Genomic DNA, 13,475 nt, shown 5'->3' on the forward strand with positions numbered 1-13,475 from the left:
CATTTGGGGTGAACCGTGGTTATACCTGCGTTCGTAATTCAAGGGAGATAGATGTAGCGGAATGTTATCCTTGCGCAGGGAGATGCATTATTCGTGAAGTCCTGCGATTATAAACGAGCCTTGGGCCTTCGCGGTTGGGCCTCATAGTTGGACATTCCTAAAGCTAGTGGAAGATGGATTCTGGACCGGGTCTGGGAATAAGAAGTTTAAGCCCATTAGATTTCTTGTTCCCCAAGAACTACATGGGCTTGATTCCCTATAAATTGGGATACGTAGGCAAATTGTAAGGGGTCGGAAGCGAGAGCCATAAGAAGCCACCACCAACCCTAAGCAATCTCAGCCCCCAATTCATCACAACCACCACACTCCGATGACTTTTCAGGTGAAGAACCACCATCGTAGATCTTGATTCCGGCGACGAACCTCAAACTTTGTTGATACCAAATTCCCCCGTCAACAAATTGGCGCTAGAAGGAGGGGTGCTGATCAATATCATAATCTCGGGAGGAAGAGATGTCTCATCACGATGAAGGTTCTTTACGCAAGAATTGAAGGAAAGCCACGGAGGAGTTTGCAAACAACGGCCACGAAGGAGATCCGTGAATAACTATTTTCGGCTAGGGGGGGTCGAAGGAGATTTGAATGTAGTATCAGTGACTACGACGGAGATTAATGGATGATTATTTCCAGCCATGGGGGTTGAAGTTTTCAGCCATGGCCACTGATATGGTATAAGAGACCCGGCTAGGATTCAACTTGGATCTAAAGGATACCAGGCTCGGTCGATGGACCGAGACCCCCTCTCCCAGAACGGTCAAATGGAGAGACCAGGCCCGGGCCCATCCCATGACCCGGATCCGGATCCAACCCGGAGCCCAGACCTAATGCCTACCCGGATCCGGATCTGGACTCAGACCACCATGAGGGGGGGTCCCAACGAATACATTCATATCCCGCAACCCGCCAAGGAGGGGTACGTGGGCACGTGATTGACAACTATCAACAACCAACACACCAGACAAGCACGGCGCGTGTTAGAAGGCCGTTAGGATACTCTGGAGGCAGTCCTCCCCTGGACACGTGTAAGCAATCCACCCAAGCCAGGCGCCCTCTGGTCCCAAGATCCAACGGCCCAGATTTGGAGGTAACTACCCCTAAACCCTACCTTGGGGCTATATATACCCCCAAGGCTGAAGGGTTTAGGGGTTGGAAAATATTCACTCTGCACACTCACACACTCTCATATATTCATAAACACACAGCAGCCATCACATATACATATCCATACACACACAGCAGCCCCTACATTACATATACATACCTTCATCTTCTTCAAGGCCCTGTTCTTATTCTTACACCGGAGGTGCCGTGGGAGCCAAACCCCCCTTCCGGTGTTGTTTTGCAGGCGCCCAACCAGCAGCTACACCACATTCGCACCAAGAAGGTCCAGGAACGGCGTCGGACGGAGCCGCCCGCTCACCGGAGTTATCATTTGGCGCTAGAAGGAGGGGGCTCCATCCTTGGGTGTCGGTGCCCCTGGATTCATCTTCATCAGCAAACTCTTGAGAGAGTCCACTTTTAAACTTGTAAGAACACAAGAAACCAAACCCTTTCTTGAATATGAATGTTCATTTTAGCGACATTTGTGTGAGCTCGTTACTTTAGGCCACGTTTGTGTGAGCCTGCTCTTGTTTGTTATATTTTGGTTGTTTAGGATTTGATAATCTTGATAGTTTTGAAGCCTGGGGTTTGATAGTCTTGGTAATTTTAAAACCCAGAACTGTTTTAGCTTGCATATTTTCTTTTGTGTTCAAGAGCCTGCTGTTCTTGTTTAGTATTATTGTTAGCAAAACCCAGAAAGTTTGCTTGCTGTTATTCTGAATTTTTTTTGTAATCTTCAAAAAAGCAAACTCAGATCCATATTTGTAGCCTCAAATCTTGGTCAGTTGTTTGTACAATTGTGGTAATGGCAAGAGCAGGAAAAAGTACAGCTGGTAGGCCTTCCGCCAGTACCCACATTCAGGATCAAGACCCCTCTCAAGTCCAAGAACCTGGAGGAGACAGGGAGACCTTCCAGGAGCAACCACTGACGCAGCATACCCCGGTAAGGGATGCTAGAAATGTCATAGAGCTCAATCAGTACAAGTACACCAATGTTCCAGTTGCAGAGGAGCGTATGGCTAACTTAACAAGCCACAAACTTGCTGAAGCAATCAGGCTCTACAGAGATGAACAAGCCCGGGCTCAGATGGAATTTGAACAAGATGATGAGCAAGAAGAGTCCGGGGACTCTCAACAATCCAGGAGATCTGTCTTCGACCGAATTGGGGTTAACGCAAAAAAGAATCAAAAAGAGCCTGGTAAGAAGGAGACAGAAGTAACCAGAAAGAAAAAGTTAGAAGAAATACGAGAACAGATAAGAAAGGAAGAAGAGGAAAAGCTGGAGCAAAAAATTCAGAAAAGAATGCAGCTGGAGGAGGAGAGGCTCTTAGCTAAAACAAGAGGCAAAAGAACTCGGAGGGACCCTACCCCCGAACTCATTTCTAATGATGAAGAAGAGGGTCAGAAAGATCTCAAAGACATGATTTACGAGCTCCAGAGAAAAATAGAGAAAGATTCCGGATCGGAAGTTGGGGAGACCCTCACGCCCTTCAGTCACTCCCTATAAGCCATCCCTCGACAGAAAAATCTCAAACACTACAACTTCGACTCTTTCGATGGACTGGGGGATCCAGAAGAGCACCTCAACTACTTTGAACAGATAGCTCAGATATACTATTACAACGACTTGACGAAATCCAGATTCTTCGCCTCGACCCTCAAAGAGGGGGCTCAAAGATGGTTCTGCAGAATCTCATCAAGAAGTATCCACTCCTGGAAAGAATTCGGAGGAGCCTTCCTTAGAAGATTCAGAGCCAATAAAACACATAAAATGCACATGTGCCACCTGGAGACAATCCGCCAATATGATAACGAAGCACTCTCAGCCTATATGCGGAGGTTCCAGGAAGCCATCAACAAAGTTTCAAATCTCGATGAGAGGGAGGCTCTAAGCATTTTTCGAAGAAACCTGGACCCATAACACAATGAGAGGTATATTGTGGAGTTGATAAACAAAGAGCCCCAAAGCTTGGCCGCTGCTTATTCTATGGCAGCTCGGTTCATAAAAGAAACAGATGTTCTCCAGGCGATGAGAATGACTCGGAATGGAGGAAACAGGAACAAATCTTCTGATGACCGACCGAAAGGGGGTTACCATCAGGAGAAAAAGTTCAAACAAAGCAACCAAACCCAGCAAACAAATGTTGTACAAAACACCCCAATATTCCAAAGATTGGGCCCTAAAACAGAATCCAAAAGTGATCCCGGTCCACCTAGGCAGGCAAGGGAGCCTAGGCAAGAGCCAGAGTGGACACCACTAACAGGACCCGGGAAGAGATACTGAAGGAGATCAAGGGAAAGCCATTCTACTATCCTCCAAAGCCAATGCAGACTCCGCCAGAGAGCAGGCCTTACAACAGGCAGTGCGACTATCATGAAACCCATGGACAAAAGACTGAAAATTGTCTCTCTTTAAAATACTTCATTGAAGATCAAGTCAAGAAAGGCAACCTGAATCAATACATCTCAAGGGAGAAAAATCAGAGAGAAGAAAGGCAAAAAAAAGGTAAGAATGTGGTAAATGTGATCCTGGGAGGTTCACACTCTCCCCCTAGGAGCCCGAACTCAGGAGATAAGGTGTTCACCATTCAATCCTACCCGGAGATGATGATCTCATTCAGCAGCAAGGATTATGAAGGGATCAACCCGAATCACAACGAAGCCTTGGTGGTAACACTTGATATTTTTGACAACGAAGTGAGGAGGATGTTGATTGATAACGGATCTTCAGTGAACATACTCTTCAAACATACTGTGGACAGGATGAGGCTTGGGAGCGTACGCTCCAATGAGTGCCAAGAGGACCCTCTGTATGGGTTCGGGAACAACTTGGTCCCGATCCAGGGTACCTTATACTTACCAGTCATATTCGGATCGGGCCCAAACCAAGTTACCCATGTGATAAAGTTCTACGTGATCAATACTCCCTCATCCTACAACGGCATAATCGGCCGATCAGCCCTGACCAGGATCCAAGCAATCACCTCAATATCACATTTGAAAATAAAATTCCCAACCCCAACCGGGGTAGGAGAAATCAAGGGAGACTATGAGGTAGCTGAAAGATGTTATAGCCAGGCTCTGGTAATGGATGAGACCCATCAAGACAACAAGAGAAAGGCTGTGGTACTCCGGAAACAACAAAGTATTAAGAAACAGCGCCCCCACTCAAGGGACGATGCGAGAAAAGAAGTTCAGGTCATAGAGTCCCTCTCAAATCCGAAAGCAACTAAACAAAGCTCAGAAGAGCAAAAAAGCAACCAAGTCACAGAAAGGATTGAATTGAGCCTAGGCCTTGGCCAAACCAACCCTACTGTGCAAGCAACCAACCCAGAAAAATCTGGAGAAGGAAACAATAAAGAGATGACAGCCCAGACTCAGATTTATATGAAGAAGAATACAGAGGCTCGGATCCAGCAGATGGTATCAAACATGGATCAATCAAAGATAGAGGCAGCTGTTGAAACGGAAACAATTCTGATCAATACAAGCGATCCTTCCAAAAAGATAAAGATAGGATCCGGGCTCGAGGCTAATTTCAGAAATGACCTGGTATCACTACTCCAAGGGTACTCTGATATATTCGCTTGGACCCCAAAAGATATGCCCGGGTTGGATGAATCCATAGCGATGCATAGCTTGGGCGTCAACCCAGAGAGGAAACCAGTCAACCAAAAGAGAAGAAATTTTGCCCCAGAAAGGCAGAAAGCAATCGATGAAGAAATTGAAAAACTACTCAAAGCTGGAATAATATGCGAAGTCAAGTACCCAAAATGGCTGGCAAATGTAGTGATGGTGAAAAAAGCAAACGGAAAATGGAAAATGTGTATCGACTACACAGACCTGAACAGTGCATGCCCCAAAGACCCCTACCCCTTGCAAATATTGATCAATTGATCGATGTAACTTCTGGGCACGTAATGCTAAGTTTCATGGACGCCTACTCGGGGTACAACCAGATTAAGATGAATCCCAAGGATATCCTAAAGACAGCCTTCATCACCCACAGGGCGGTCTATGCCTATGTGATGCTGCCTTTCGAATTGACTAATGCGGGAATAACGTATCAAAGAGTAATGAATAAAATCTTCAAAGACCATATTGGAAGGAACCTGGAATCATATGTCGATGACATGATTGCAAAGTCTACAAGCATCCCAGGGCACATAGGAGACCTGAGAGAATACTTCGACAACTTGAGAAAATACTCACTCAGGCTCAATCCAGAAAAATGCATATTCGGAGTAGGGGCAGGAAAATTTCTTGGATTCATGATAAGCAACCGAGGAATTGAAGCCAACCCAGAAAAGATAAAGGCAATCCAAGAGATGAAGGCTCCAAGAACACAAAAAGATGTGCATAAGCTAGCAGGATCACTAGCTGCACTCAGAAGATTCATCTCCAAGCTAGCTGAAAGATGCCTACCCTTCTTTGACCTGTTAAAAGGAGCAACCAACAAGAGAGAAGTTAATTGGAGCCCGGAATGCCAAAGCGCATTTAAAGAAATCAAAAGGTACCTTTCTCAACCCCCTGTGTTAACCAAAGCTCAACCCGGGGAGCCCCTATCCCTTTACCTGTCAACAGGGGCCCTGGCAGTTGGGGCAGCCTTGATCAGGGAAGAGAATGACAAACAACAACCAGTCTATTATGTGAGCCAAGTGCTAAAAGATGCAGAGACCCGATACCCAAGGCTAGAAAATTTTGCTTTTGCCTTGGTCACAGCATCCAGGAAACTCAGACACTACTTCCAGGGAAGGGAGATACGAGTTGTAACCAATCAACCCTTAAGAAAGTTAATACACAAGCCAGATGTCTCAGGGAGGTTGGTAAATTGGGCAGTTGAGCTAAGTCAGTTCAATCTGAGTTTCATTCCTAGAACAGCAATCAAAGCCCAGGCTCTAGCTGATTTCATCATAGAATACAATTTCCCAGAAAAAGAGCCCGTGCCCATGAGCATTGACCCTGAGAGAAACACATATCAAGAAACAGAAGTCTGGGCCCTCAAAGTTGATGGTTCTTCAACAAATGAAAGATCAGGAGCCGGGCTCATCCTAAAGAGCCCAGAAGGATTCACAATCCAAACAGCAATCTCCTTTGGCTTTTCAGCGACAAACAACCAGGCAGAATACGAGGCCTTGATTGCAGGATTGAAGCTAGCAAGAACACTCAGGATCCAGGATCTTAAATTCTACAACGATTCCCAAATAGTGGTAAAGGAAACAAACGACGAGTACATATCCAAGGATCCAGTTCTAGCCAAGTACCAGGCTCTGGTCCAAAGCTACCTCGCATTGATACCAAAAATACAAGTCATCCAAATCTGCAGAGAGGAAAATTCAGAAGCCGATACACTATCTAAACTTGTTCAAAATACATCAGACCTGGATTGCTCCGTCTACTTCGAAGAATTGCAGAAACCGAGCACAGAATCTGAAGAAGACATGGAAATAAACAACGGCCCGAATTGGATTACTCCATTTATTAACTACCTAGAGAAGGGAGAGCTCCCGGAGGATAAAGGGAAGGCTCAAAGGTTAAAGGCAAAAGCTTCAAAATTCTTCATCGAAGAGGGTATACTCTATCGCCGGACCTTCTCCTCCCCGATCCTCAAGTGCATAGGCCCAGGAGAGGCACAGTACTGCCTCATGGAAGTTCACGAAGGAATCTGCGGGGACCACATGTCCGCAAAAGCCCTAGCTCACAAAATCATAAGACAAGGGTACTACTGGCCTACTATTCACCAAGATTCAGTAGACTTTGTGAAAAAGTGTAAGGAATGCCAGTTATTCAGCAATGTGACCCGGATGAGCCCCGTCCTACCCTCCTCTGTCTTGTCACCAATCCCATTTGTCGTATGGGGTATTGATATCATGGGACCATTCCCAAGAGCCAGAGAAGACCTCAGGTACTTACTTGTCTCAATTGATTATATGACAAAATGGGTAGAGGCAAAGACAATGAGAACAATAAACCAACAAGACTACATCAAGTTCATGGACAACATATTGATGAGGTTTGGGATCCCGAGAGTACTGGTCTCAGATAACGGTCCACAGTTCGTTGGTTCAGATTTCGAATCCTACCTTCAAGAAAGGGGAATCAGGCACAAGAAGTCATCTGTAGCCTACCCTCAAGGAAATGGCCAAGTGGAAGTAACAAATCGAATACTTCTCAGGGGGATAGAGAAGAGACTCAGGGAAAGCAAAACCAAATGGCCAAAAGAATTGCCTAATGTACTCTGGGCATACAGAACAAGCCCCATAACAAGCACAGGAGAAACCCCCTTCAAATTGGCTTATGAAACTGAAGCCATGCTACCAATTGAAGTAGGATCCCCCTCCCATCGAGCAATCAACTTTGATGAGATAGCAAATGAGGAGGGGCTCAGAACGAATATTGAGCTAATTGATGAAGTCCGAGACCAGGCAGTGGCAAGAATGGAAAAGTATAAACAGAAAACAAGAGAGCACTTCAGCAAGAAGTCCCGGGTCAAAAACTTTCAAGTTGGAGACCTGGTCCTTCGAGATACGGAAGCTTCAGACCCCACCAACAATGGAAAGCTAATGCCAAAGTGGGAAGGTCCATACAAAGTCAAGGAAGTTCTAAGGCCAGGAACATACAAGCTCATGAACATGGATGAGTCTGAAGTGCCAAATACATGGCATGGACTCAGGCTCAGAAAGTTTTACCAGTAGAAAAAGCAACCAAAAGCAACCAGAACTTGTAGCCTATGGCAAGCAACCAATCTATGATCCCGATTTTGTATGACAAAATTTGCAAATCAATGAAAAGAATTTTCCTTTCTTAGAAAGTTATTACACTTAAATTACCAGTTATGGGAGCAAAAAACAACCCGGGTACGTTCTCATACCCGGGTTGGAAGCAAAAAACAAAGGCAACCACTATTTGCTTAGAAAATTTCTAAGTAAATGGAGCAATCACCAATCCGGATTAGACATACCCGGATTGAAAGCAAAGTTAAAAGCAAAAAATAACCCGATTAAGCATTCAAATCTGGGTTGCAAACAACCAATATGTACTCAGGTAACCCTCCAAGTACATAAAGCAAAAAAGCAAACACCAACCCGGATAACAATTCGAATCCGGGTTGAAAACAACAATTATGTAAAGCAAAAGAGCAAACAACCCGGACAAGCATTCAGATCCGGGTTGCAAGCAACCATTATGCACCTACTTTTCCAAGTACATAAAGCAAAAAAGCAAACACCAACCCGGATAACAATTCGAATCCGGGTTGAAAACAACAATTATGTAAAGCAAAAGAGCAAACAACCCGGACAAGCATTCAGATCCGGGTTGCAAGCAACCATTATGCACCTACTTTTTCAAGTACATAAAGCAAAAAAGCAAACATCAAACCGGGTGGGATTTATAACCGGATTTAAAGCAAACTTGAAAGCAAAATCAACCCGGATAAGCATTCGAATCCGGGTTAGAAACAACCATTATTCACTTATATTTCCACAAGTATATAAAGCAAAAAACAATACTTCAACCCGGGTGGGTATCATACCCGGATTGAAAGCAATTTCTAGAGCAAATTCGGATACTTCATACCCCGAACAATCCGGATATAAAGCCAATCCGGATCGGGGGCCATAGCCACAACCCGGATCATGATCGTTTGCGTAATAGAGCCAGGATCCGGATTTATCATAAAAATAAAAAGTACAGGTTGAAGAAAAGCAAATATTTTCCACAATTGAAGGAAAGTACAAGGCAGCGAGAAGAGAATTTAAAGCAGGATAGGCCCGAACAAATCCAAATATTACAAATAGTTCAAATCAAAGTACGAGAATGGGAAATCCTAGAAAATGAAATTACAAGGGCTGGGCCTGAGAAGCTTTGCAAAGCTGGTCCGGATCTAGAGGAAGCCGGGGCTCGGACCATCATAGGGTTCCGGCTCCCCCTGACCCTGCTCAACTGCAGCCTTTGCAGCAAGAAACTCCTGAATGAAGCTCTCCCAGGAAGTCAGGGGATCGGTCTTGATGTGGCGCTCAGCAATGACCCAGGACCTGCGCACTTCGGGAACCCCAGCCTGAGCAACCTCAAAATCATAAACATCGCTGGCCTTGAATTCAGCAATTATAGCCTCCTTGTTCAAGTTTTCCTTGGCGGCAAGTTCAGCTTTGAGTTTTCCCACTTCTTTGGTAAGCCCTTCAGCCCGGTCCTCAGAATCCTTCAGCTTCTCATTCAACCCGGACTCCACCATACGGAATCCCTTCCGGGCCTCCTCCAGCTCTCCCTTCAAGGTATCGGCACGTATCTTCTCAGCGTTAGTCCGGTTGTTGGCCTCCCGGATCTCAGTAAAAGCAACGTCAGAACAGATGAATATGGCACTCCCGAGCTAAGAAAAACAAAAAAAAACAAGTACAGAATGAACTGGGGGAATAATCCGGGACTAAGAACTGAGAAATTCAGAAATCACCTGCCCCCATTGACCCGTAACCCTCTTCAAGGCAGCCGCCATGCTGTACCCCTCTACCTCCTCCCAGTCATCTTCGGAGGGAATACTAGACATGAACCCGACTAGGTCGATTAGAGACTTGGTACCTATCTTTACGGCCTCTCCATCGGGCCCTCTGCCTTCCGAATCACATACAACCCGGTTGGAACCCACAGCTTTGCCCCGGGGTGGCTTGGTCAGAACATATTTTCTTTTCTTCCTTGGGGGGTCATCACCGCCCGGAATCTCCTGGACCTCGGGCTCAGACTCGTGGCCCGGATCCGAGATGTTCTGAGGGACGGATGACTCGGCCCCTCCCTCAATATCTGCGGAGCCAGATCCGGGACCAGGAGCTCGCTTGCTTGTCTTAAAGGCTAGCCCGAGAGTGTTGAAAGCAGCAGCATATGAAGAAGAAGACATGATTTTCAAAAAACTGCGGTTGAAATGAGGCAGACCTGTGGAAATGAAACAAAGGGAGATTAAATACCGGATCGAAGGTAAAAAACTTATGCAAACAGATTACAAGCAAACTGGACCTCGATCCAGATCATCAAGCTGGGTGAAAGAGATCCGGATCAGAGGCAAAAAACTTATGCAAAAAGATTACAAGCAAACTGGACCTTGATCCGGATCGTCAAGCTGGGTGAAAGAGATCCGGATCAGAGGCAAAAAACTTATGCAAACAAGTTACAAGAAAACTAGACCTTGATCCGGATCACTAAGCTCAGTTAAAGAGATCCGGATCAAGGACAAGCATCTTAAGCACAATCAAAAAGAAAAAAGAAAACATGACCCGGGTCCCTAGGAGGAAAGGGGGATCCGGGTCATGAGCAGCGTAAATTAAAGGAAGACTTACATCCAAGGTTAAAAACAACTTATGGTTCATAAATGTGTCCCGAGTCGGCTGAAACTCGAGAGAATCACAGAAACATCTGATCTGGGTAACAGCCCGGTCTTCAAGCACAGTCGGGTTGAACTTAGTTTGAACTCCCTCAGGCGTAAAATAAGGGAGATAAGCCAAGTCATATCCCTTCAGGAGGATGATCTCCCCGTTCCAGTACTTCAAAGAAGACTGGTGCATTATTGGCTTGGCTCTACCCGGGCCATAACCACACTCTGAGGCCCGGAACCTGATCTCATAAAATGGTTTCTGACTCGACTTAGAGAGATAGAAAATCTTGTGAAAGAGCTTCAAAGTGGGCAAGAATCCGGATTTGTTGCAGCAAGCGATGAACCAGGTCATCGAATTTATCCCATTCAGGGTGATTTACATCGGGGATATCCTGTACACGTGCTTACAGAGGTGCTTGACGAACATACGGCACCGGGGGCTCCACCCGGATCTGAGATGTTCCATCCAGACCGGGATAAAACCATCTTTTGGCCGATGATAGATCCTCTCATGGGGTTCTAGCCATCTCCACTCAATATCTGGCGTCAACTGGAAAGCAGCCCGGACCGCCTCATTCATCTCACCCGGATCAGCCTCAGAGAACGAATCCTTCAACTGGTAGTGATCCCGGCTTATAGGGAACTCAGCAAACATCCTCTCAAGAGCTTCCTGATTATATACCCCGGGATGACCGTCGGGCTGTCTATAATATCTAACCCGGCTATAATAGACCTCGTTTTCGATCTCGGTCGGCTTTTCAACAAAGTGATACTTCACATCTATCCAGTACCCTCGGGCGTGAAGGGAACTGAACCCCCAGGCATTCTCTTATACCTGAACTTTGAGATTATCTCGGTGGAAGGAGAAGCTTTCTTAACCATCTCTACCCGGATCTGCTCTCTACCAGATGAATCTGGGTCACTCTCCTCTCCAGAATAGTGTGGGTAGCAGTTATAGACTTTTCTAGCCCGCTCCTTGATCTGGACCATATACCTATTAAAATGAAGGTCAGTTAGCCTGGTCCCTAAATATTTTATTGGTTTCGCTAAGAGGTCCGGATCAAGTGCGTTATGTTAGTATCAGCATAACCTAATGATCCGGACCACCAATGCAAGTCCAACCCGGAAAAACATCAACGATCCGGATTATGTTAACTACAAATAACCATAGACCCGGATCTTGGTAGCAAATACTCGGATCCAGATCCACATCAACCAAAAACTTAAAAACACCCATACCCGGATCAGAAACAACCAAAAACAGTTTAAAAAACCCAAGTCATATAATCCTACCAAAAACATCCCCCCGATCCGGATCCTATACCATCAACCCGGATCCAAAACAAAAACCCTAACACACAAACAGTTATTTTGAGAATCAAAAAGCAAAACATATGAGTTTTATAGATACATACAAACATTTCCTTCAAGAACACGAAGAACACCATCAAAAAACCCAGAAAAATCGAAAACAAAAATACTATTTTCGCACAAAAACATGGCAAAAAACCCCAAAAGCTACAGATTCAAGCAAAAGAAACCATAAAATAAAACCACAGAGGCCGATTTGCACCTAAAATCCTGACAAGCAGAACTCGAACATGCATCAATTCAAAGAAAAAGCACAAAATCGAAAATGAAAAGGCAAGAAGTAGGTGCTTATAGATTAGTCGAAGACGAGGGCAAGGGAAGACCGAGCAGCGACGAAAAATCAACCAGCGAAAAACCCAAAGCTCCGAAAGATTTCCAAGGAAATTAAGAGAGAAAATAGAAAGAAGAAACGGATTTTCGTCTTTGGGAGAGAATAAAAAAGAAAATGAAGGAGGGGCTCAACCTTTTATAGGCACAAGAGGAAGAGAAGCAGTCCCTGCCGCGTGGCAGAGCAGGGTTGGAAGAAAAAGTAGTTACAAAAAAAAATACATATATATGTGTAAATACACATATATAAATGCGAATTAAACCCCATAATCATTATGGGGCGGTTTTCTAGGAGGACAACTGTCGAAATTCAAATTCATGGGGGGAACTTAAGCGAAAAACGCTACAAATTCTGAAAAATTTCGCAGAACCTGAAGCATCCTACCCGGGTCCCGAAGGCCTACCCAGATCCGTACCACTCCAAATTGAGTTCTGCCACTAGTTCTCTAGAATTCACTAAATCCGGATTGGTATCCATTACACCAGATCCGGATTGGGGGGCAACCAAGAGCAGAAATTTTTCTGAAGCAACTATTCTACCTTAATCCGTATTGGTATCCATTACATCAGATCCAGATTGGGGGGCAACCAGGAGTAGAAATTTTTCTGAACCAACCATTCTACCAGATCCGGATTGGTATCCATTACACCAGATCCGGATTGAGGGGCAACCAGGAGCAGAAATTTTTCTGAAGCAACTATTCTACTTTAATCCGGATTGGTATCCATTACACCAGATCCGGATTGGGGGGCAACCAGGAGTAGAAATTTTTCTGAAGCAACCATTCTACCAGATCCGGATTGGTATCCATTAAACCAGATCCGGATTGGGGGGCAACCAGGAGCAGAAATTTTTCTGAACTATTCTACCTTAATCCGGATTGGTATCCATTACACTGGTTCCGGATTGGGGGGCAACCAGGAGTAGAAAATTTTCTGAAGCAACTATTCTACCTTAATCCGGATCGGTATCCATTTCACCATATCCGGATTGGGGGGCAACCAGGAGTAGAAATTTTTAACTATTCTAACTTAATCCGGATTGGTATCTATTACACCAGATCCGGACTGGGGGGCAACCAGGAGCATAAATTTTTCTCCAAGGCAACTACGTAATTATAATCTACTCCCTCATCCAGAAATCTGCATAAGGGAGTGGGGGCAAATGATAGGGTATAAGAGACCCAGCTAGGATTCAATTTGGATCTAAAGGATACCAGGCTCGATCGATGGACCGAGACCCCCCTCTCCAAGAATG

The 13,475-nt window shown here is 45.2% G+C and overlaps 1 protein-coding gene across 1 annotated transcript; it reads left to right on the plus strand.

Annotated features, from left to right (window-relative positions):
- Positions 1-4,248: 4,248 nt before the first annotated feature.
- LOC141696070 (uncharacterized) lies at positions 4,249-7,207 on the plus strand. The gene is made up of 5 exons (XM_074500258.1): positions 4,249-5,011; positions 5,884-6,174; positions 6,268-6,421; positions 6,488-7,066; positions 7,108-7,207. The coding sequence occupies exons 1-5, from the start codon at positions 4,249-4,251 to the stop codon at positions 7,205-7,207; spliced, it is 1,887 nt and encodes a 628-aa protein (XP_074356359.1).
- The last annotated feature ends 6,268 nt before the right edge of the window (positions 7,208-13,475 follow it).

Source organism: Apium graveolens, chromosome 11 (assembly GCF_009905375.1).
Source record: "Apium graveolens cultivar Ventura chromosome 11, ASM990537v1, whole genome shotgun sequence".
Classification (NCBI taxonomy): domain Eukaryota; kingdom Viridiplantae; phylum Streptophyta; class Magnoliopsida; order Apiales; family Apiaceae; genus Apium; species Apium graveolens.

Coding starts and splice junctions, on each gene's coding strand:
- LOC141696070 (XM_074500258.1), top strand. CDS start 4,249: ATGGATGAGACCCATCAAGACAACAAGAGAAAGGCTGTGGTACTCCGG. Junction 6,422..6,487: donor AAGGATCCAGTTCTAGCCAA/GTACCAGGCTCT, acceptor CCAAATCTGCAG/AGAGGAAAATTCAGAAGCCG. Junction 7,067..7,107: donor AGAGCCAGAGAAGACCTCAG/GTACTTACTTGT, acceptor CAAAATGGGTAG/AGGCAAAGACAATGAGAACA.